The sequence below is a fragment of the Nothoprocta perdicaria genome, unplaced genomic scaffold (assembly GCF_003342845.1).
Source record: "Nothoprocta perdicaria isolate Ctin4 unplaced genomic scaffold, notPer1 scaffold_7, whole genome shotgun sequence".
Taxonomy (NCBI): Eukaryota; Metazoa; Chordata; class Aves; order Tinamiformes; family Tinamidae; genus Nothoprocta; species Nothoprocta perdicaria.
Window position 1 is genome coordinate 3,281,464 of NW_020455976.1, and position 25,067 is coordinate 3,306,530.

Consider the following 25,067-nt stretch of genomic DNA (forward strand, 5'->3'; position numbering starts at 1 on the left):
TCCCTTTGGCCTCGTGCAGTCCTTTGCTGGACCACAGCTTTCTCCTGCCACCTTGGGTAGCTCTCCTAAGTTGCCATTGCCTTGCTCCCCTCTCTGTGAGGCAGGAATAGGAGAGCATTTCTTTCACTGGGGGCAGTGAATGAAGTGCTCAAATACTGTTTTATCAGGGGCTACTCAAATCTGTGTTATCAGGAGCTATTGCATATCTATGCATGGATTAAAAATAATGAAGGGCAGTAGGGAGTTGAAAGGTGCTTTAATGGCATATAAAGTCCTTTCATTGACTTGCTGCTTAATTCTTTAAAGGGGGGAGTTCCACAAGGTGACCTGTGTTTTCTGGCTAATCAGCTAAATGGCTGCGAGCATCATGCCCTGTCTGTCTGTCCCTGGAGGGCCTGCCTGTATTTGCTGAGCACACACAGCGGGGGTGGAGGACAGAGCAGGGCTCCTGGGGACACCCTCAGCGCCTGCCCGTGTGCTCCGTGCAGGGGGACCTGCTCATCTTTCCTGCCTCTTGTCGACACTGTGGAATAGGAGACACTTCATATGGGGCTGCTTTTCCTTTGTTTTGCCTGATACATGTAGATATTTTCCCTTTTTTATCCAGTCTGTTTAAAAAAAAAAAAAAATGCCATCTGGGATTTTGGGCGATTCTGACCAAGAACAGWGGGGAAAACCCATCTGTGTGGGAGGGAGGTAGAAATCTGCACAACATTTCTGAAGGGCACAGGGAAATTTGGAGCACTGAGGAGGTCAGTGCCCAATAGGAGCCTGATCTATAAAAAAYACTGAAACATAAACTAATTATGTAAGAGCTGGATGGAAAACACCAGGAAGGCAGGAGGGGGGAGGAAGAAAATAGGACATGCCCTAATCTGCCTTTAAGAAGCAGTGTTTATAGCAGGAGACAGGAAAAACCCGGTGCAACAAGCAGTTTTTCAGTGTACTGCCGATTCCTTCACTGAATCTCCCGAGTTTTGTTTTCTCTCTTTCTGTGACAGCTGAGCAGATATCTAGTTGTTTTGGTATCCGTGCTTGCCAGCCTCAATCATTTTGAACTCTGAGGATGGAAACGGGAGAAGGGAAGAGCTTCTGCAYCGACCATGCTTTGGATGTTCAGGGTTATCTCTCACGGTTGTTTGAGACACAAGGCAGCAAATTTTCTCTCCAGGGCAGACCTTCTTGTAATTTTTTTTGAATGTAAACAGTGATAAGGTAGCCAGTGTTTTTGTATTCTCTTTTGAGCTTGAATTTCACAAGGGCTATAGCAGAAACTTGTTTGGATATCTGAGAATATTGCAGGCACAGACAAGGGGGCTCACCTCGGTGTTTCTAAAGGTCATGATCTGTGCTTAGATCTGCAGGTGGGCAGAAGTTGGCCTCTAAGTTTTTATTTCTTCATTTCTGTGGCAGTGCTGATATTTCCTAATCCCGGTGCCCATGCAGGTCCCTGCGGACTGTCTGAGCAGCAGGTCCAGAAGTGACCTTTGGATACAGCTCAGGTTTGCCTTACTCAGCTTGTTTGCCAGCAGTGAAATGGTTATTCAAATATGTGCCTCTCTCTTCTGTAAATCCCACTAATCATTAACTACCAGATGGTGTCATTGCATAGTGCTGGGGAAACATCGCTGGAGTTTTTACAGCCAATTTTAGCGTTAAGAAAACATAGTCTTGTAAATGTCAAATTTACTATTAAGTAATCCTGCATTTGAGGTTTTCAGAATTAATACGGTCATTGGGGCTGTGGAGAGAAGGAAAGCTCCTAGGTTGGCAACCAGGAATCACACCACCTTGGCACCGTCAAGGTGTGTATCCAGTGGCCGCTTGTTAGACAGTGCATGGAGCACCGAGCAGGGAGTTTTTGGCAGGTGCTACCACAGGCTCCCATGGCCTAATGACTCTCTTCCCTCTGTTGAGGGACTTGGCCCACATGTCCTGTGGGTGAGAACATTTGGGAAAGGCTTCTACCAGCTGGTCCTACTCACAAATCTCAAGTTTGTTACTCAAACCACCATGACCATGGAATGAACTATTTAGATTGAAAGCAAAATTTTCAAACTCGGTTAGTGATTTTGGCCTTAGGTTTGGCAATTAGTGTTCAAGATAGAGGAGATGTTTTTAAGAAGTCTTGACATATATTGAAAGATTTTCTTGTAAAGACACATTATTTAGTTAAGAATCACAGCACCATGCCGATAATAAAAAGCAATTTTATTTTCCTTTTCATTTAAAAGATGGGCAAACAGGGCAACTGTGAGATTAGAGATTTACTTTTCAGTTTGTGTGCCTACTGTTGGTGCAGTTGGTATTATAGTTATTTATTGTTTCCCAAATATTAGGTCCTAGCTGACTAGCTTGTGATTACATAGTAACTCAGTGGCAGAGATAGGAATAGAACCTGGATATAAAATTGGATTCTTTTACTGGCTGAAACAGTGTTTATTTTTGTTGCAAAAGCTGCAAGTCAATAAAAATACTTTATGAATTCATGTCAATATTATCAAAATAYTTCTCTCAAACAATTGAACAAAGTAAAACCTCAAAATGGTTGAAACTTTTATGATGGCTTTTAGAGTGACTTTTCATTTTGAAATATGATTTCATTCTACAATATATGAGCTTTTTAAATTAAAGGAGTCTGTATGAAATGACTCCAGTCTGAAACAAAGTGTCCACATAAAGTTGACATAGAGGGGGTCCTGACTCTAATTCGCATCTTTGCCTTTTGTGATGCAAAGCAGCTATGGGTCCCTGAACTCTAAATTAGATGTTCAGTACATTCACAAAGTATTCTTTCAAGCCTGTGATGAAGTAGCCTACAACAGTCACTTGCAAGGTTTGAGAAACATTTTTAAATTTTATATTCTGCCTTGTCCATGAACATATTTTTTCCTATAGTTAATCTCTTCTTACTGTTCTTCCAAAGTAGACTGCTCAGGGTTATAGCACAGACCTTGTGATGGATTTCATGGATATCTAAGAGACCATGAAATCCTAAATGATTCTAGGAAAAGAAAAATCCTTCAGTAACTGTCTCTGCAAAATCCTGCAGGGCTATTTTACACCTCCCACTTAGAACTCGTATATTCTGCAGGTGGCTGCGGTTAGGTTCATGTTCAGTGTACATTTTTCCATTTTTATTTTTATCTTTTAACTAGTTTATGAGAAATTGACAGAAATTTCTTACCTAGGAAAGCACCTTTGTAGAGGAAAGCAAAAAAAAAAAAAAAAAAAAAAAAAAATCCTGGAGAAATATTATAAAATGGTTCTTAGATTATATAGGACTAAAATCAAGAGTATTTGGGGGGTTCTGGTATATATTTACCCTCCCTACTGATATGTTGTTGCAGTTTATAAAGGAAAATTGATTAATTAGTCTCTCATACTGTGTCTTTAAGCTTTAATTGTAGATGCCTGAGAGCTTCATGGCCGTGTGTCCTGGTCCAGGATTGGAAGCTTAAAGCTTGCAATACTGGGCAGTCCTGCAAGTTGGTTAGACTGACTTCACGCTGCCCCTTCCTAATGTGCATGAACTCGAGCACAAATTAATTTTTGCCTGTCAGTTACAGTCCCAGAGTAATCCCCTGTGGTACTTTGTAGGAAGAAGTGATGAAAGCCAGCCTTCTAATTAATGTATTGAATAATGCATCTCCCTCAGGCATATGGGAATATCCCAGGCTGTCATAGCTTGGCAAAGCAAACCAAAAGCTAGGCTGCTGGACTGACAGTAGTATCAAATTTTGTGGTCTTCATTGAGTGAGATGTATTCCCCTGCTTTTACTAGAGAAAGCATGTRTGGCTTTTGCTTCTGTGCCCCACTGATCTCTGCTTCTCGTGAAATGGCTTCATTTTCATTTGGGAGACAACTTTTCTTGCATTCAGATGACCCTCAGAGAAACGTTTGGGAGCCCTTTGGAAGATCACCTCTGTTTGAGAAGTTCAGGAATGATCTTTTTGCATGCTGTGGTTTTGGAGGATGTATTTTAGTTTTCTCTGTTACTTCATCTGAAGGCAAAACATCTGCTAACCTTAGAGGACTGAGCAGTTTTCCTGGACCCCTGCCTTTCTTYTCCTCAGGGAGGAGGAGAAGAGTGGGCCTCTCCAGAGACCCACTTGGATTTCCGAAGTCGTGCTTGGAAGGGTTCTTGCACTAGAGAAAGATGCTATCTTGGGGACAATCCATCCTAGTAAATATCARCACAATGAGGACCATATTTGCTTGAAATTAGAATGTTAGTCACACCTCAAGAGTCACACCTTTTTCCAGGTAGATTTTCTCAAGAAATGTTAGGAAGGAGCCAGATACATTCCAGTGTGCAGCAGCGTGCAGGTTATTCCTCCAAACTGACTTTGCCTCTGAACACCTGGAAGTTTTCCTGCCACTAAGCAGAACAAAAACAGTTGTTTTATTTAACAGAAGGAGCCGAACCCATGCTGTGCAGAACGAACAGCCTCTTATCATGGCAAAACAGACAAGATGTTTCCGCATTCATTTAAACGTGAGCCATTTGTGTCGCTCAATAACATCCATTAAAGATAAGGAGGTCCCTCTTTATGCCTTCTGCCTGGTGGAAATTAAAAAACTCTCTTAAAACAACGATTCATCAGCAGTTCTATGAGGCAGAATTCATTCTCGGCAAGAGAAGAAATTGAAACTCCCATCCTCTCCTCTGCTGGCATTCCCCTGAGCTGCCTCTGTAGAAAGAGATGAATTTAATTCTGCTGCTGTTAAGCATAGTGAGCATGGAGCTACATGAGAACGTAGGAGAGGGAAGAATCATTATTAGCTGCATTACAGGTTCTTTTAAATAATGTTGATTCAGTAACTTGTCTCTTGCTGATCATATACAGAACAAGGATGAGAAGCTCGTGAGCGAGGTTGTTGTATGTGCATATTTGCTGCAAGCTAATTGGAATAGGAGGTAGCAGTGGCTATCATCACTCTGAAATTACCTCGCAKATAATCGTCCTCCAATGGGTGGAAGACAGTACAAGTGGGATGTAGACATATTTCTGTGGTTAGAGAAGAGTCAGGAGTTGTGCGGCTGAATCTGAAAGAGAAAGACACTGACCTATGGCTGTCAGCAAGGACTGAGGAAATAATAAATAATGCCAGCACAGACTTCAGAACTGATTATGGGAGATCTGGGTTTTCCYCACAGGAAAAAAAAAGGCAAAAAAAGAAAAAAAATCCAGCTTTTTATTGGAAAAAAATAAAGGAAAACAAACCACCACCCTGGCAGGTATTTGGCCAAAGGGTATAGGAAGACTTTTAGTTTATGCTCACAGTAGTTTTGATTTGCAGGTTTTGATTGAAAGTCTTTGAGGGAAGGAGACATGTTCCATTATAATATTGATTTTAGGACCATTCTGTAATAGTGACTCCCCAAAGCCATTTCTGGATCTGCTGTAGTTTTTGTAGCATTCTTTTTTTCTTTCTACAAATCATTAGATTTGAGCAGTGCATTGACACTTTGGAATTTTCCTCAAGGCTAGAAAACAGCAGAGAATTACTTTTCATTTGGCTTTGTATTTTTCTTTCCTTTTATTGCTCATCTATAACAACATATTAAGAACTCATGAAAGAGAAGCTCTTGATCCACCTACAGTTTGGCCWTACAATTTAGCTTTTTTGGCTTTTGGTAGCACAAACTCCTTCTGCAGCTTGCTACTGCCAATTTTCCTGCTTCAACAAGATGATGCTTTAAACATTTCAGGAGGTGGGAGCATTTCAGGCGGTGGAAACATTTTTGAACCTTGCCTTTTTGAGGCACTAGGAGCATGTCTAGCACCCTGGGCACCCTTGTCTCGTTTCTTGGGCATCTGTCTCACCTGCRGCAAAGGCACCCACAGAAAGACTGTTTTGTCTTTGGTCTCTCCTACAGWGCCAGTTTTCTACCAATGGAAGAGCCTACAAGGGCTGTTGCCATTTTATCCTCCTCTCCTCACATTAGCTGAGGATGCTTCTCCTGTTTTTGAGTGCACAACCATCTTGTTGTGTAACACGTGGACGTGAATTGAGCTGCTCTCATGACTTTTACCCATCGCAGCCAGTTAGACTTGCCATTCCTGCAGATAGAGCCTGTGTCTCTGCTGCTGGAATCCTTTTGCTTCCTGCATTTTTGTCTTTTCCTCTTGAGGGCGTTGGGACCAATGTGTATCTTGCTCTTAAAGGCTGAGTGAGTGAATTTTTTTGGAGAGGGTAAGGAGATACACTGATGTGTTTATACTTGCTGGTCCAGAGCAGAGCAATTTATTCTTTCTCTCCTCCCCTCTTCCCCTTTTCTTTCCTTCTCTCTCACTCTGCCTTCTTCTGGCAGGTGGTTACAAGTCATAGAATAAAATAAACCATTTGTTCTCTTCAGGTGAGCATCTGGAATGCAAAGAAACAACCGTCAGAAAAGGTTTGTGACAGAAATCTAGCTTTTCCCATTGCCTTTCTCCAAAATGTATAAATTGAACTACAAATTAATTTCCAGAATGTTAGATGTTATCCCAGGGTGATTCTTTGCAATATTCTGCAACAGGGAATGTGGAGACTCATCCTTCCTTAATTAATACAATGCACAATGCCCACAGGCATATGGGGCTCATCAGCATATTCTATACATTCTGTCTGTGCCAAGTTTCATGCTGGCATCCCCTCTTTGGACAATTTAAGTTTTATTTTTATTCCTCTGCTGCTGCATTCATTTATTAAATGGTGCTCTCATTCTGAAGCTTTTCAGAGGCACTGTGTTCTGCCTTGGCCTCTGTTAATAGCTGAATCACTGAGCCTTAGCATTTCAGGCATGTCATATTTGCAATCAGAAATTGTTCATACAAATGAGCAGAATTAAGCACACAGTGAACTGAGAATCCTTATTCTGGTACAAAACCTTGCTTGAACAGATAAGTTTTAAGATACTTTTGCTAGAAGAAAAACAGTATGAATCTTCTAAATGCTTCTTTCTGTGCAGGGACCCCAAAAATTGAGTGGGATCATCAGGCTCAGCTGATGGTTTCTTTGAGCGTGTGCTTTTCTAAGTTGATCAGAAACATGATTCATGTTTCCTGAAAAAACGCCATCGCATATAGTGGGCCCCCCATGTATCTCAAAGTTTATCCGCTCCTCACAAAATATTCTACTCATAAATTTTCAATGGGAAAGCAAAGATTTTTTGGATAAAGTAGAATGAGGTATTCTACTGAAAGTGGTAGGGTATATTTTTCTCCACTTCAGTATTTTGGTGTAGATATTGATAAGCAAAATGACTTTTTTTTTCCAAGATAATTTTTTTCTTTACCATTCAAAAAAAAGAAAAAAAAAAAAAGAAAAAAAAAGATGGGATGGCAGAGGGAAAAGAAAGATTAGAAAAGAGGCAAAGCCAGATGATGGGTCACTTTTTAGTGTGCCCGGAAATGTATTTTCCTACAAAAAGTGCCCCTTCTTTCAGAAGGCAGAACAGAATCAGAGCCTTTCGTTGGAAAGTGTTTCAGATTTGTTCRCCATAAAGCTTTCCGATGTCTAATCCTGGATAAATTCCCACTCTGCTCTCTGGAAATTCCTCCCTCCTGCATTACATACCCATGGGACAAAGGACTGACAGGGCATCCTGTGCTGCAGCTTTGAAACGGGGTGGAAATAGCCCAAAGCAACAGCCTGTTCACTGGCTGTACCGGTATTGTCTTATACCACTAAATCCTGATCCCAGTGCTGCAAAGACTTGTCAGAAAACGACTTTTAAACCACTTTAGGAGATGCCAGCAGGGCTGACCATGCAYGTGCTGGCTCCGCTGCTCTGTGGGGAGCCCGGGGCAGCGGCACGGGCCTGCCCGTCGGGTACTAGGCCCGACTCCTGCCCGCCCTCTTGTTTTGTGTTTCTTTAACAAAAGTTCACTTAAGTTTATTAGGATTTATAGGCCAGGGAAGAAATGTTCAGGAACTTTAAGACTTTATAATCCGTTAAGTGGATCAGAATTAGGCACAGAAGAACTTGTGCTTTCTTAATTTTTGGTAATAAGGGAAAAAGGAGAGCCAAATCAATAGGAACTTTGTTAGTTGATGAATAGCCTGTAAAGGTATTTCCAGGTTAATTGGCATTTCTTTCCCATTGCTGTTAATTTCACCCTCTTTTAGGCCTTGAGAAGAGGAAGAAGTGGTTCTCTGAGCAGCAGAACCTGCCACCTTGTGTGGATTCTCTAGTGTTCAGTAACATAGCTGAGTCAAAAATGAGGMTTTTTCTTAATAAAAGGTTTATCTTGGACCTCTTACCTCTTCCTGGCTTGCTGTGTGCTTGCAACTTGTAGCAACTGGTACCTCTGAAGCATTTAATGCGCTGTCAGTTTTGGTGGAAATTGGCTTAGGCGTTTAACAGGTATTGGGGAAGGGATGAGGTCAGGTCAATGTGTGTACATTATATTGGAACACGCACACAGGTTGTCGGCACTCAGGCTTTGTTTCCTTTGAGACACCAAGCTGAAAACCTCCTTAAGATTCCTTGGGACCTTTTTAAAAAGCATCAATTCTGCTGAAAAGAAATTAGTTGAGATTCAACACTTAGCAATCTTTTTTACCTTACACTGCAAACTAATTCTCACAACAATTACTTCTGCCAATGTCCAGAATTGTAGCGTCATAGAAATTAGCACTAGAAGACACAGAAATCTCCACGGAACTGGCTAGGRCACTGTTGTACTGCATCTTTCTGCCAGCCCTTTTTCTTAACTTCATTTGAAATATGCTGTGCAAGGAGGTTTCTTCCATAGCTCTTCAGAGAGTATCACTTGCAGCTCTCCCCAGCAGTGTCTCCCCATGTCCAGCCATAGAGAATGATACTATATTTATGTCTTTAATAAAGACATTCTTCCCCCTCAACAGTTTCAACATTTATATCTGTTCTTAACTGTGATAGTTCATGTGTATTTTTGCTGTGTGTGTGGCTCGAGTGAAGAACACTGGCTGTTAAATGTGAACAGCTCCTCTCTGATAGAGCTGATTCTAGGCTTGGCTGCAGTAAATAGACAGGGAACTTACACCATCGTCTTTACCATCTGAAGGTGCTTGCAGATTTTTATATCTTGGCAAGCATGGTACCGTATCAGAAGGCTGTCGGCTGTCTTTGTCCATCAGCTGAGCATGAATTAAATATCAACCAGGAGAGTGGTGGAGGAGGTAAGCTGGCGTGTTGAAAAGATGCAAGTAATTCAGCAATGGTGCTATATGAAAAGGTCTGGATCGGTTAGCAGGAATTGTGTGGTTTTTGCTCCTGCCTGCCCGTGTAGACATGCTGCTTCTGTGAGATGGATAAGTTAGACATATGCACTGTTGACTTGGTAGTGCACAGAATTGCCCAAGTGTTTGTTCACTTTTKGGGCAGGATACAATTAAAATTGCAGCAAACTGCTTGGCAGTATATACTAGTTTGATTGCAGTTGCCTACAGCAAGAGGATGTGTTTTCCCCTTTTTACATATTATTACACAGTAAATGTGCCTCGTTCCTGCCCATTTCCACTCTTTATCAACTGCACAACATCCTGCTAAGCAACCTCCATCCGTTTCCTCTGTCTTTACAAGAGCGGTGACAGTTGCCTTCAGCCTGACACCTCAACCTGCAACAATTGAGTGTCCAAGTCAGCATCTTGGGAAAGTCTGAGTCCCTTTTAAAAGCTTTGTTTTTGTTTTGAAAGCCAGAGCTGCTGAATGCCATCTCGACATGTCAGAAACCAGGCATACCGCTGGCAGAATGTTCAGTTACCAGCAGGCTCTGAACTAGGTTTCAGCCCCTTAGATGTGATTTTTGACCTTGTTGTAAATCCTTGGCACAAATGTTGCTTATCTCCAATGACATTCCTTCCCACCAACCCATTCCTTCCCAAATTAACAGTTCCAGGAGGTGGGGGAACACAGCATTGCTTGTTCTCTGCTCATGGCCTAAGGAGCAAGGATCTGGCAGATTTCATCAGCAAGCAGTCTGCATTGCTCAGTATGCTTGATCCAGGGTGCTACGGTGTCCAAATCTCAATGCTGTCTTTCATCACTAAGCATCTGAAAAATGGATGGGGAAAAAAGTGCAGAAATGATGCACTCCAGGGGAAGATGGTAGAGGTGGCAGAGAAGATAAGCAGAAGTAGGTAGTAGAACAGGTAACCCAAACTGAGAATCTATGCACTTTTGTTCCTTTCTTTGCATAAGCTTTTGTTTATTATTTTGAACTATATAGTACGCTGTACAGAAACACTTAAAGAATAGCTAATTAATAGTAAGAATGCAGGATGCTGTGTTTTCTGTGACCTTCTTGCTCTCTGTCTCTCCAGGTCAGGGCTGAAATGTTAGAACAGTCTAGGAAATGTGCRTTCGTGCGCAGTGCTGCGCCCTGAAGAGAGAGAAGGGTCTTGCATAGGCTCCTGTTGGTTCTGCAGCTCTCCAGAGCACACAGCGCTGTCCCAGAAAGACAGGAGGAAAGACCTTGCAAAACAAACAAGAGCTACCATGAGAACAGAAAAAGAGAAGCAGCAAAACAATGMGAAAATAACCGCTGCTTCAGTCTTAATGGCATTCGGAGCTGGTTTGAATTTGTAATTGGCCACGAATCCTGCACTAGCTGCAGACTCCCTGTTTCAAAAACTGCCATTGCAGCAGTCAGGGAACATGTCAGCAGGAAAAACTGACCTTTCCTGTCACTTCTGGCTGCATCCTCCTCTCTCTCAGCATTTTCTCATCCAAGTGGTGATAAATGAATGGAGGTGATGGAAGATGTTGATTTAGGATGGATTGTTGCAGTGTAAGTGCTCCTTCCCCCCAGGGTTATCCGGGACAACACACATGGGTGCATTTTGTGGGCTTGGCTTGGCTTTTGCTGTCTCTCCTGGAGTCTGTGCATGTGTRAAATAGAGAGTTGAGCTGTGTCTAGAGCCTGAGGTGTGACCGCATGGCAGGAAAGCAGTTTTCAAACTGAGGCTTCTGAGTGTTGTTAAATATTCTTTTCCTTTGCAAGCTTCTGCAATGGAGGTGTTTCTCAGCCAGACAGTAATGAAGCCCCTTCCCACCCACCTCACTTTGCGGACTGCACTTGGTTGCATCAAACATATGGTGGAAGGTGTGAGCCAGAGGGTGCAGACATCTCTCCCCATCATACCTTCCTAGCTTTGAGCAGTTTCAAGCTACCTATCCTCCAAACGTCCCTCAAAGAGAGGAGGTGTGGATAAGGAGACAAAAGATAAGGCTCCGAAGGTGTCTTCTATATTCCTTTTATTGCCAGACCTGAGAGGTGGTTGCAATAAGTTGTCAAGACTGGAGGGATTGCTACATGGGATAAGGGAACAGCTTTACAGTCTGTCTGTGGGTGTGCTGGAGGACCCGCACTCATGTCGTGCTCTCTCCATTGCCTGACATGTTGTGTTGTTCGCTCAAAACTTCTCCAGACAAGTGATCACAGACCGGTTCCTGAGTGTGCCCTGTAAAGCAAAGCTGCCTGCTTCACCAGTGGGAACGTATACAAGAGGTGGCATCAAGACACAGCATTGATTGGGGATTTGTTTTGCAGCCAAAGTGCTTGAAACAAGAGAAGGACTTGGTTTGGGAGAAGGAAGGGTGACCGATGCAGTACTTGATAGGCTTGTTATCTGACTGCAGATAAGAAGAGCTTGTCTTGCTTTTGGAGATTGCTTTGTGAGCCTTTCCACTTGAAGTATGGCACTCAGCGAGCTGCGGAGTGCTGGGGGGATGCTGTTTGCTGGTCCTTTTGTTGKTGTTTTCCTGAAAAGAACCATCAGGCTTGTCAAAATTAATTAAGTAAACAAGTAGATGGCACTGGGAAGGATTTTCAAGCTAGGCTGACAAGTTTCAGGAGAATCTGGTCATCCCCTGGTATTTACATAATAGATTTTACTAGTTAGATCTATAGAATATGCACATGCTCAGTGGCAATAAATATGTTGATTTTTATTTGGTAATGCTTAGATTATACTGATTTCAATCCCTTTAAAATGAATAAAGTAGCCTAATGCTGATGTTTCTTCTCTTCTGGACTGAAAGCATTTGGCTCTGAAAGGGTATGGCTGGCTTCCAGAGGAGTYTGGAGAGCTCAGCATCCAGGGTGAGGGCTGGATTTAAAGAGAAAACCTCCTGGAAGGGTCTGTGAGACAGATCCACAAGGGCCTCCTTCCTGTACCTAAGAGTTCTGGAACTGCCTGTCACGTTGATGAAGGTGTGATGGATCAGTGCTTTGGTAAGGACATGCCTCTCTGCCTGTGTTGTCATGTCCTAGGCTTGAGTTGTGATTGCTGGAGAGTAGAGATCACACTATTTATGGCTTGTTATGAAAAAAAATGCTGAGGACTGGAAAGATATGTACCCCCTCTGGAGGATATTAAGAAATAATATTGCCATACTCCATAGTAGTTTTCACTGGTAATTTGAAGAAATTCCTACTTGCCCTCCTGTCAGATGCTCAGAACATCAGAGCCTGGTTAATGACATGGTCACAGGGATGGGGACTGTCCAGGKCTTCTTGCTGATACTGAGCAGTGTTTTCTTCCTTGTGGGATCACCCTGAAACCGATGGTAGCAATTAGGAACAGGCTTTCTCAGTGAGAGGAGGATGATGAAAGCTTTGCCTGTGCAAAGTGTTTTGTTTTCTTCTCTTTTATTTTGCCTCAGTTCCTAATGTCTTTTTGAATGGACATGCTATTGATGTGGTGCTCCCGCTAACAAGCGGTGCCAATTTGAGTTACCTCCACACTGGGTCACCATGTAGCTGCTCTGGCATTTGCAGCACTGGCGGGTCTCAGCTGAACTCCAGCACATACGTGTGTTTGTTACTGCTTCAATCACTGTGTGGTTTTTTTTTTTTTGAGAACCACGAAACCATATCAGAGCATCTGTATTTTGTTTGTTCTTATTTCTTTTATTTTTCCTTTTTTTTTCCTTTCTGAAATGTTTTAGCTGTTGATGCCCCAAGGATTAAAGTAGCAAAGGATTGTGATAAAAGAGTTTCAGAACATTAGGGAATTGTGAACGTTGGCTGGCTTGGAGGGAATCTATTATTTACAGTCTACTGTATCAAATTCAGCTTCCACCAAATTAGAAACTGATTTTTGTCGTTGTCCCTTTTTAATCTAACCCCTTGGTTAACTCAGGAGAAGCCACTCCATAAATCACATGGACATCTATGGATTTTTTTTCCCCCTGCCAGACATTGCTAGGACTAAATGTTCATCTCCCAGTGATACTTATCAGGCAGTACACTAATAATAACAATTCTGTTCTGGGTTGGACATTCCCTCTGCCAGAAGGAAAACTGTAATGTGCCCTGCAAAATATTTTCAGGAAATAAAATAACCGTACACATGACTTGAAGTGCTTGGTCTTCCACCRGTGGGGTTAGGGAGAGACTCATCATGCCCTGTTTCATGATCATCACAGGTATGGGGTGAACAATCAATACTTCTAGTATTTTTATTAGCACTTCTCTGTGAAAATGGATGTCATTATTCCTCTTTTGTGGATGGGAAACTGAGGTATATAATAGCAAGACTGTCCAACAAACCAGGGACAGACCAAGACACTCAGTCTCTTATTTCACTGTTCAGTCGCGTTAAAACTATTATAGAATTGTTGAACTAGACAAGAGCATCCACTGAGCAATATTAAATAAAGCTCTGGTTTTACTGGGTCTCAGAAAAAGGACAGGCAGGTTCGCTCACCATACTTGCAAAGGTATTTTGAAGGACCTCAAGAGTGAGCTGAGTGTAGAAACACAGAGGAGACAGCACGGTGAGTAAGAGGTAGGGACCTACATCCCAAGTGTCATAAGTTAGATGGTTAAACTAATTTACTTCCCTCACCTTCTTTTCATCTTCATTTGCCGTTTATCTCACTGACTGCCTTCTCTGTCTTTTTCTTCCCCAGGTCGGTGGCGGGTTTGGATAAAGAACCTGACCTTGTGCACATGGAAGCCCGGACAGCTGATGGACGTGAGTGTCTGCAGCCAACACTGATAAAGTGGGCCGTGAGTGATGAGTGGAGTGAAGAATGAACTTCACTTGGCTTGTTTGCTCTCCCAATTTGTATTTTAATTGATAGGAAAGATGTCATGGGTTTTGATGTGAGGCATATTCTTATACTTAGGCGCTGGGGGGAATTTGGCAGCTTCACAGCTTAGATGTGTGCAAAGCCTGGGCAAAACCTCAATCTTTTGGGTTAAGGAGCCATCTATTCTGTTCCCTGTTTAGCTGCTTCATTATCACCTATTCTATGCGAGTCAGAGCTTCTATACACTTGCAGAGGGGTTCAAAACAGCTCAGTCATACCTGGGAATTTAGCAGACTATGTGACAAATTGCTGACTGTCAGACTTCTCCTTTAGCCAGAGTGCCTCTGTGCCCGAGCCACTCCTTGACACATGTTGAAGGGATTCTCCAGGTTTGCTTAATATGTGTGAATAGGTGCTCTGCATGTAGATGTTGCAAGCCTGTAAGAGGTACCCATATCTAAAGGAAGAAATAGAAAAAATAAAAAATCGCTCACGCCCTCACAGAAATGCATCTAGCCACATTTGATGTAGAATGGATTCCTAAGCAATATACCACTAAGGAAGAAGACATGATGTATTAGAAGTAAGTTGATTATTTTTCCCACCACTTCCAATTTCTTCAAAATATTTTATATTTCCCAGGATCCCAGCATGATAATGCATTCTTTTCTGGATGGAGCTGGCAGCTGCCTGACTCCAGCTCGGTGATACACCACAATGGGCCGTGTGTCCCTCAAATAACAGGAATAGCATAGGGAAGCAGCATAGAATCACTGTAGGGTAGCGACATGCATTGTAGGAGATTTTTGGTGGAAAGAGGCCTCCGTTTTGTTGGGTGCAGACTGTTTTAKTCAAATGTTGCAGGGGGCAGATGCATGAACAAGCTCCTGTCTATCGGGGTAACCTCTCTGAGACTGTGGATCCTCTAAAAATCTCTCATTGACTTCCCCCTGTTATTTAGTGGTGGCAGCTGAACAAATAACCAGGCAATAAAAGCGTGGGGGTGACAGCTGTTTGTTCAATATGGGGAAAGAGCAAAACACACCGGCAGGTGGGTGGACAAGGTAGGGAGGCTTCTCTGGTGCCTTTGCTGCTGTGTGTGCTGCTGTAGAGATATTGGGGGATGTGGCCAAAAGCAAGTAAACAAGCAAGCAAGCAAACAAACTGCTGATGGAGCCTGCTTTCAAACTAAGTTTAAACTTGCTCACCCAGCTATTTGAATATTGGATGTGTCAAGGGTGTAGATGCTTTATCTGAAAGATGTCTCCCTAGTTCACAGACAGCTCTCTTCCTGCAGGTCTTGTTTGCTCGAGGGGTTGATGTTTGTTCTTGTTTTAATGTATAAATTCAGCATTTGAAATTGTGTGTCGATGGCATTGAGGGTTCCCCTGCAAGCCAGACTTAAGCAGCGGCATCAGCAAAACGATCCCATTGCAAGGCGTGATCTCAGCAGACTGCAGCACAGGCAAGACCCAGTCATCTGTGCCTGGCCCACTAGCATGTCCCTCTGCAGCAAAATGCCTCTTCTCTCAGCCACAAGAGGAGCATATTGCTCCAATTAGGTGGTTTTTTTTTTTTTTTTTAATTTTTTTTTAGGATTTAAAGTGATATTGGTTTATGTTATTAAAAAAAAATTCTCCAAGCTATAGGTTCACTTGGTGTGATGCGAGTACAGCTCTGTGTACTCAGGAAAGGTAGGCTGAACTTCTTGCTATGGGTTGATTCTGTAGCCGAAATAGCCCTTTGTGCTGTTAGTGAAACACGTGAGGCACTTATATCTGCTGAAAAACTTAGAAAAACTTATACTGCAGTTATTTCTTAAAGGTTTTTTTCTTTTTTTAACAGTAATTTCCTACTGGAGTCAATAACTAATCTAATGTTGAATCAGACATTGGAGCTTAATGTATGTTCTGTGACTGGGAGCAGGTGGTGGGACCAGCAGGAACCACGTTCATCCATGAGTCAGGGCTCCTGGGAAGCTAAGGGAGATGGGGGGTGGAAGGTTGTTCACCCCTCCTTCTGCAAGAAACATCTYGCCTTAAATCTTTCAGGTGTTACCTGACTTAAAAAAAAATGTGGAGTCTCTGAGATAAACCTGCCCCTGTGTTTAGTCTCAAGTCTTTGCTGTCTTTTATAGCAAATGAAGTTATCACATAATTTGACACCGTGGCAGAGCTATTACAGCTGGGTAATAATGCAGGCTTGCATTTKTAAATTATAAAAACAAGTAGCAGCCGTGAGCACTGTACTTTCTGCCTGTGTTTGATGGCAACAGCAAGGGCAGGGCTGACTGTAAGGAGTTTGTTACAAATACACTGGCACGCCTGGAAAAGATATTTTATTAAACTTTCTGATGTTCAATGAGAGAATGTTCTCCCCAAACACAAATACGATGCAATAAACAATGTTTTAATTAAAGGGAAAATAGAGAGAAAACAACAGGTAAAACTGGATTATGGTTAACTAATTCCTAGGGRATAATTTACCATCCAATCTACATTCCTAGACCATTTTTCCCTGGAGTGGGGTGGGGGAATGGTTAGGCTAGCTGGTTGTTTTCCCTCTTCCACAGTGATTTTCTTGGCAGTTTATGATTTTAAGTCTCACTCGCCACTAATGGAAGCTGAGCCAATCTGCTAGTGCAAGTTGTGTGTGTCAGCTGTGATTCTCTTAGCCTGCTCGCTGGCTCACTAGCACTGCAAGCCCTGCCAGGAGCCCTTGCTGTCCCATGTCTGCTATAAGCTGCACTAACATGTCAGGGAGGACCATCTCCAGCCTTCAGCCAAGTGACAGGCTCAACTATTTCAGCATCTTTGGGCACTGCCCAGCAGAGAGAGCCTCTTACGTTCCTGCTTCCCCCACTAGCTTCCCCAGTCATGCTTGGTTTGGCAAAGTAGGGACTTTATGGTCCCTTCGTAGTCCTTGGCCTTGAAATTTCTGCCTTTGGATTTTCTCAGTTTGGACATGATCTGATCTGAGCTGTTATTCTTGATCTTTCTTTAATCTGATCCTTTTGCCTTTGAAACATCCACTTTCTGCTTGTTGYAGTGGTTAGCATCTTTTTTTTCTGGCTACAAGGTTGCTATTTGTTATACACTATAACTTTTAGCAAGATTTTTAAAACATATTTTTAAGCTTTTTTTTCCCACTTTCTGTGGGAATAAAGATGAAATTGAGCTCATTTTTGTGTCAAAGACAGACAGATCTGAAGATATTTTTTGTTGTCTTTTGTTGTTTTCTTTCACCAGCTGTATATTGTAAAATATATAAAAATAAATGAACAAGAAAGTAAGTGGAAAGTGGATAGTGAGGTAAGCTCAYTTCACCACCACCTTTCCGTGAATATTAATCAAGTGCCTTTCTTTGAGTTTGTTTGATTGCTGGTGTAACACACTCAAAATGACACATTTCCCAGTAGGCAAGAAGCTAGTTGTCATGTCAACACTTGTGTTTTTTCTTTTTTTTTTTTCATTTGTGACAGGTTTTTATTCCTTCTCCTGTTCTGTCACTCACCAGTAGCAAATTATCCCCTGTTTGGAGGGATAAGAATATACAAGCGACCGTGTAGGAGAACACACCAGAGGGAATGAGCTTCTAAAAATACAGCTCCTGACCTCTCCTTCTTGTTCTACCTAATTTTAGTGCAGTCTCAAAGAACCAAGTCAAGGCTCTTTGGATACAATAGCAATATTGTAAGAACCTCTTGTTTTGGGAGAGGTTGTTTTTTGTCCATGGCAAAGATGTCTTGGATTTTAGGTGCAAGAGGTAAACAGCAGCTCTGTACCAGATCTGTATTTGTCAACTGATGAAGAGCCTTAACTGCTCTCAGCTGAGAATCTGAYCTCCCTGTTACTGCTGGGATTTATGTGTGCAGGTGCTCTGAATGAGTCCTTATCCACCTGGAATTCCCCATGCCTCAAGCCAGAGCTAGGTCTGCAGCCTTGAAGCAAGGATTTTCAATCATGCTTCTGGGCATGACCTTTTACTAGATGAAAGACCAGTTGTAGTTTGGTTGTAGGTTTCCCCCCCCCCCCCCCCCCCCCCCCCCTTTTTGACCAACAGCCTTGCTGTCTCTGTTGGATTCAATGCCTCTGGCCTGTCCTATGTTCTTTTTGAATTTTGGAGGCTTTTGGTGAGATGAAGCTATGGAAGCAGTAGCTGCCAAGTTTTGTGAATCTTGACTTTGAACCTAAGGAGGCAATTAGCTGYGTGTCAGAGGGTATAAGTCATGTCCCCCACTGCTTTTCTCTGAAACAGATTTTACTGTCTCTGGAAGATGCAGACAGAGGACAGTAGCAGGTTTTATGGATGGGAGAATTCTGTAAAAAGCTTTGCTAGAGTAGTTACTCCCCTTTTGAACTTCCCTTTTATCTTTTTGGGCTCAGTTCAGCAAGATCCTTATTGCAGTTGTACAGTTGTGTGAGCTAAAATCACTGAATCAGGTTCACCTCGTCCCTTATAAACTCTATTTTCTTTCTTAATGGCCTACCCGCTCCGTTTATAGAAAAGTCAACAAGTTAGGAAGCTAGGAAGACTGTAAAAGTATCAAAGTGTAAAAGATACGATCCTTTTATCATTACAGCCATCATCTCAGTTGTATTTTTATTTTCTCCCTGACTTGCAGTTTTCAGAAGGGCAATTCAAAGGCAGAGATGGCATGTTTAGATTACATACATRCACACGTACAGTGCCTTGATTGTTCTGTTTCACTTCCTTTCTTAGCCCAAGAAAATTAACGCTTAATTCCCTGTCACTTCTGACACCATGCTGGAGGTGAACATGTCTCTCCTTACCACTGTGAGCATCTACCTACATGTCTGCTTTCCAACACAGGCTCCTTTTGTGGTAGTGTTTGATTGACTTACCTCTTCTTCACATTCTTCTTTGAGTTCTGTTCCTCCTCTTAAGCAATGCCAGGGACTGGCAAGGTGTCCCATCACTGTGATGGTCTTCCCAACCTCTCTCCAAACAGAGGCTGTTTGTGCTTCGTGCAGCACGTGTAGCTACAGTTGGGACTCTTCAGCTAGTTATGCTGAAGTATCATGTCTGTAGCATTTTCATAATTAGCATATGTTGCTTATAATGGCTGTTACTTAATTTTGGCGGATACTTTCTCAGCAAAATAAGTTGAACTTAATAGTGCTGGTATTATTGTATTTTTTTTTCTCTTTGTGTATTACTACTGCAATTAAAACTAGTCATCAAGGCTAGGTATATCTGAAGGAGGATAGGGAGACACCCAGAAAAGTAGTRGAGTGAATATAGTCTACGTGGATAGCTTTTGAAATCTCTATCTGCTCCATATCATCTCATCGATATTCTGATACATTTATGATTTGTACCCTTTATTTGTTATTGCAACTTAGCTAACCTGAGAGATATCTGCACAACAGGGAAGGAAATGGTGGCCTGTGGAAGTATGAGGAATTCCTTGGTTGGTCCAGGCTTTGAAAGCTGAAGGTGGACTGTGCTGTAGCATCTAACTCGTTAAAGTTGAGGTTAAAACTTCCCTTTAGACACCCTCTTTCAAGCTGCTGATAACATTTTTAGACAACAAGCTCACGTGTGGGCATTTCTCATTTGTAGCTGTTCTTCTGTTACAGGCACCCACTACTTAACGTGTCGGATCCAGGAGTGCTCGGAGACCAAAAGGATTGGACCTTTTTCACGCTCCATTGATGTCAGCTCACTTGTTGTGCAGGATGAATATATCTTCACCCAGGTAGGTTGATGCGATATGAATGTGACATGAATTTTGTACAAGGTGTCTGGGTAAGAGGAGCAACGTTCTTATTCTTCTATGCATGGGAACAGAAGCCATGGGATTGGAAACCTGTGCCTGCCTGCTACAGGTTGCCTGTGGGGTCTGAGGCAAATCAGTTGATCTCTGTGCCACCTGCTCTAGATGTCCCTGTTTAAGCAGGGRATTGGACTAGATGCTCTCTAGAGGTCCCTTCCAACCCCAACCCTTCTGTGATTCTGGGCCTCAGTTTTGCCCTGTTCAATCTGATCTGTTTTGAAAGTTCATTATCAATGGTCATAAGGGTCCAACTTGCTGTTGTTGAAGCTACTTGGAAAGCTTCTTGTTGAAGCACAGAAACCAGTGGTGAATTGGAGAGAGCAGTGAAGCACAGAGTAAAGATGTGAGGGATCATTTTAATAGATGGAAAAGTTTGTGCTGATTTGGCAGACGACAAGTAAGGCTTGAAGGATTGAAGAAGTATTTGCAGTATTTGTGGGAGGCAAAATAGCAGGAGATTGGAAAAAGACGTTGCAAAGCAACTTTAAAGTGGAAAATGGTTGTAAATTTGTCAGATAGTTGATGATGGTTCTGTAGATGGGGAGAAAGTGATAGAAATTCAAGGAGAAGCTGCTCATTTTGGAGACTTTTTTTTTTCTGATAAAACTGCTGGATGGAACAAGGTCACCTCTCCTCATTTCATATCTGTGGAGGTGTGAGAATGAATAATATGATGTGAAATAGTATTTCCTAAAAACGTGCCATTTGGGTGAAGAACAGGGTTCAGGCTGCAGTGATTCCAGGCTGTAGAAAGCTCCGAATTCGCAGAGATTAGAGAGGGTGATGACGTTAGCTGGTTGTGACCAATGCTGAAAAGATGAGGCAAGGCTTGGATCCAAGCGGTACAGAAAAGGCAGATGCTTCCCTTTTTTGGGCAAGGCTGAGTTGACCTAAGCTTCTATTTTTCTGTCTTCAAAGTGCTGCTCGTAAAAATGGGAGTTTAAGTGGGTAGGCTGGGATTTGGCAGAAAGCTGGAGCCGTGTGATCTGGGAGGACAGCGATGGGGAGGCTGCGTGCTTGGGTCTGTCACTGGTGGTTGGCTCATCAGGAGAGCGGGCGAGTCAGCTGCAGTGGGAATCACAGCTCCCCTCGTTCCCCTCGGAACTCAGCCCACTGCCACTTTCTTTGGCATCATGGGGACATCTGCTCATAGAGTTTATCAGCAATGGAGTTTTTACAACTTAAAAAGCTGCTGGAGGCAATGATTTTCCAAATGGTGAATGGACTACTCTGAGGAGCATTTGGGAGACCCAGTTTTGATCTGGTGGTTTATGTCTGTGGCTGAGGGCATTAAAGAACATCCCAGTTCTTTATGGCTAGTGCAAAGCCTCAGAGAGATTTCTCATTCCTCAGCTCTCACCTGTGTTAAACCAAGGCTGCTCTATTTAGAAACCTGGGCTCTCRGTGAGGACATCTGTCTGGCATGAGCATTCCTCTGCTCAAATTAGCATGGAGCAGAAATGATGCTCCAGGCTCCATCTAATAGCTGCTAATTACTTCAAGTTAAATAAACTGGATGTGTGTGTATATATATATATATATAATCCATATCTAGCAAGCTGTATATAGTATTTATATATATAATGTGTCTGTGTATTTATATAAATATATATGGTAATACTTGAAGTGCCTGGAATCTCCTTAGCGCAATTCTATTCAGCCTAATGGTTGTTTGAAGAAGAAAATCACTTCTTAAAAATATTAAACGCAGCCCCTGAAGAGTTCTGCTGATCTTGGCAGAAGACTTGCGTTTTCATGGGCTGTCTATCACTTTTTCCTCTTTTCTGCATCATAATTGCAGGTTTCTGGCCATCCAGCAGTCTGTTCTAGCTGGCTCAAGGAGCTGTATGGATTAATTCCATGTAGTATTGAGGTAACATGTAGATGTTTCAGATTCACATCACACTCCTGTCAGCCAAGGCTGTGTTAAATCCACCGTGTCCAGCATATGGTCAATAGGCTCTGCAGAAGGTTTGCTTGGTACATATGTAGGAGTACTGATATGTCCTGGATGTATTAGTATCACAATCCATGGGATGTAACTGCCTATTATGGAATGCATCAGATTCACAGTGTGTGCAATGTCTCATGCATATCATTCTGTCTGGATAATCGCAGGCAGAAATATGGGAGCCAGCTCTTTTGAATTTCAAATATTGGGCAGAGATGAATAAATAAATATCAAATTAAATGTTAAGAACCCGGTGGGTTTAATAGCTGCATAAARGATAGGCACATGAGTTCAGATCTGTCTGTGCTGAAACAATTCAGAAGCAATATAAAGAAGCAGAGAGAGGAACACATTTCACATTTAACTCTTGTCCTGAAAACATTAGGCTTTTAGCCTAAACYATTAGTCTGTGTTCTCCTAAAGCGAGTGGAGAGATCAAACCTGGAGGGTGAATTCATCTTATCCTAGATACCTGTTGTAAGATGGCATGAATATCTCTCTGAATGTGCCTTTCTCATTAACATTAGAAGGAACCTAACTACACCTTGCAAAAGACTCCTAACTTTTTTGACAGCTAAAATTACGGTAGATGAACCCCAGCTACAGATCTCAATGTTTTARTTTATCTGTATGCAGTTACTCTGTAGTAACTAAATACCACTTTAATCAAATTGATAAGCAGATATGTAGTGTCAGATTCCTGGGAAGCATTAAACTGTATAACTCCATGCACTCAAAGCAGTTGTGATAGTATGGTGCATAACACATAGGGGAAAGAAGAATATGGAAAATGTTATAGAGCCATCATAAATCAGTGATTCCTTATCACGTGGAGCACTGTCAAGCAGCGCCTCTGAAAGGATGTTGCAGAACTGTGGGATTCTTATATTCCTAAAAAAGGGATATGAGAATGGTCCTATGCTGGGAAGAAACTTTCCCATGAAGAAGGCTTGAAAAGACTTGCTACCAGGCAAAGGAGAAAAATAATGTAGCACATGATGAAAAATGTAAAAAGTAATGAAGAAGGAAGGAAGAAATAGCTGCTAAGAGAGAACAGAAAGAATTTATATGAATAAAACAGTAGGTATCACTCAGAACTTATTGATTGACTTTATATTTCATTGATCTATAGTAATTTAAGGATGCCTAGCACAACCCTATTTAAGATTGGTAATTCTGCATAAATTGATATCTTAGGTGAAAATCCTGCCCTCTGCTGCATGTTTAAGATTTCATTCAAGTTAATAAGATTGCTCTGAGGTAGCTAGAAGCCAGAATCAGCTCCTGCTTTCATGATTAATACTTCAAAATTCATACAGCTTGAAAAGCATGTAATCTATTTGTGGGAAAATATACAAATATTGTATTAAGTATGAATTTTTTACTGTACCAAAAAGGAGCTAATTTCATGCAGGTCTAGGAAACATTAACTGCGCTTTGCTGTTAAGGTCAGTAATAGATCTACATGGTGTTTGATGACAGGGCCATTTAATTGTGGAGCCCCTGTTTTCCTGGTAATTGTAGAATTGTAACATACCTGTATCTTTGTTGTCTTTGGCTACTTGCTCCTGGAATAGCATGACTTGTTAGACCCAGGATAGAGATAACCTGCAACTSTCTGTAAGGTTTGACTTCCTGGCAATTACCTGAACGGCCTCATTTTTTCTCATGTGCAGAGCTCTCATTATAAGACCCATTGGTCATGTGTGTACCTAGTCCATCGAGATTTTGGAGAATTTCTACCATAAAAATAAATCACAATATTGTTTCAGGGAAATTATTTTTCAAGAAAGCCATATTTTTTTTTTTTTGACCGTCCATGTCCTAATGAAGTTGTTCAGGCTGCTGAGAAAAGGTCTAAGATGCAACATGTTTTAATGAAAATGGAGATGATTTGAGGAGAAGTTCTGTTTTTGAGTGAGAAGGCATTATTTGGAGAAAAAAAAAATTCTCTAAGCAAATAAAATTCATGAAGCTTAACTTTTAGAGGAGTTACTAAACACAACAGCATGAATGTTTGTGTATCTTTCCTTGCTAGCACATGAGAACCTTCCACTGAAAATGCAAGGAAGCATCAGCAATATCATTGTTTATTGCAGGGAGCAAGACCAGACAGGGGCCCGAGAAGTGCCACAATAATTTTATTTGTGGTGGCTTGAGAACTCCTAACAGGGATATGAAAATCATGGTTTTTGGAGCAAGCCACATTCTTGTGGACAGATCTACAGTGATCATGGAGCGAATTATTGCAAAGTTAAAGAAGTTATTCCCAGTTATATAACCTGGATTTGCAGGTTATCTCAGGGGAAATAGCCCTATGATGGTGCCGGGTGCTTGGAGTCCTCTGTTTGATGAACTTGGCCACTAGTGAGAATGAGGGAAGGTCTCAGCTCACTAGTGCAGACCCACATAAGGACTGTGCTTTCCCACAGATCCTTGTGTGTCAGGAACGGGACAGTAACAGCGAAGAAACTTTCTAGGCCGTATGGCATAAAGACCGCTGGTAATGCTGGTGTCACAGCACTGGTGCCTAAGGATGCAAGGGAGCCAAAGTGAAGTGAAAGGTACTATCTTTTATAATATTAGAATTGATAGAACTGGCAAASAAGCAGAGAAGCGTTTTTGGGCACACTCTTAAGATCCTAAGGGATGTAAGGAAGGATTGAGTACCTGAAAATTGTCCCCCTCCTTTTTTCTTTTCTTTTTTTTTTCCCCAGCTATAGATGTCTCATAAAATATGCTGCCTCTCCCTATGAATTGCTGTGTCCTCCTTGACGCACTGTAAAACCTTCAGTGCGCAGCTTTCCTCCCAGCAGTCCTACCAGTGTGGCTCAGCATTGAGCTAACACGACTCCCACTCCTCTCCAAAGTCACTGTCTCTGTCAGTGCTTGGAGATCCTCAGGGTAACTTTGGCCTTTTTGATTTGAGCTGATRTATGTCAGTGCAGAGATTTGTTGAGGGGTGAGTGATACCTATCTGTCTTGTCTTTTTCTCCCTGAGATGGTGCAGACTCTGCTACTCCAGTCTAAAACGTGGCTCAGACTTGCAGCACTTTGCAGTGACAGAGGTTCTGGTTATGGCAAAGTCCCCTGTGACCAGAAGAAGCTGATATATTGTATGAATTTGGGGAGTGAAGAAATGTCCTGGGAGATGAACACTGTTTTGTCATTGGGGCTAAAGGCTGGAGGTTTTGCCTCGCGAGGACAACACCTGCAAGGTGTGTTTGAAAAAGGCTGGCTGTTTGCTTCAGACTCTGCTCCATTTCCACTTCAAATGAGAAGTTCCTTGCACCATTAACCA

At 42.1% G+C, this 25,067-nt stretch overlaps 1 protein-coding gene across 1 annotated transcript in view; it reads left to right on the plus strand.

Moving 5' to 3' along the window:
* The window catches only part of SORCS3 (sortilin related VPS10 domain containing receptor 3), a 180,121-nt gene that overhangs the window by 88,888 nt on the left and 66,166 nt on the right, over positions 1-25,067 (plus strand). The window contains exons 6-7 of the mRNA XM_026050684.1: positions 13,893-13,957; positions 19,619-19,737. Coding sequence (XP_025906469.1) covers positions 13,893-13,957; positions 19,619-19,737 — 184 coding nt within the window. The remainder of the gene's footprint in view (positions 1-13,892; positions 13,958-19,618; positions 19,738-25,067) is intronic.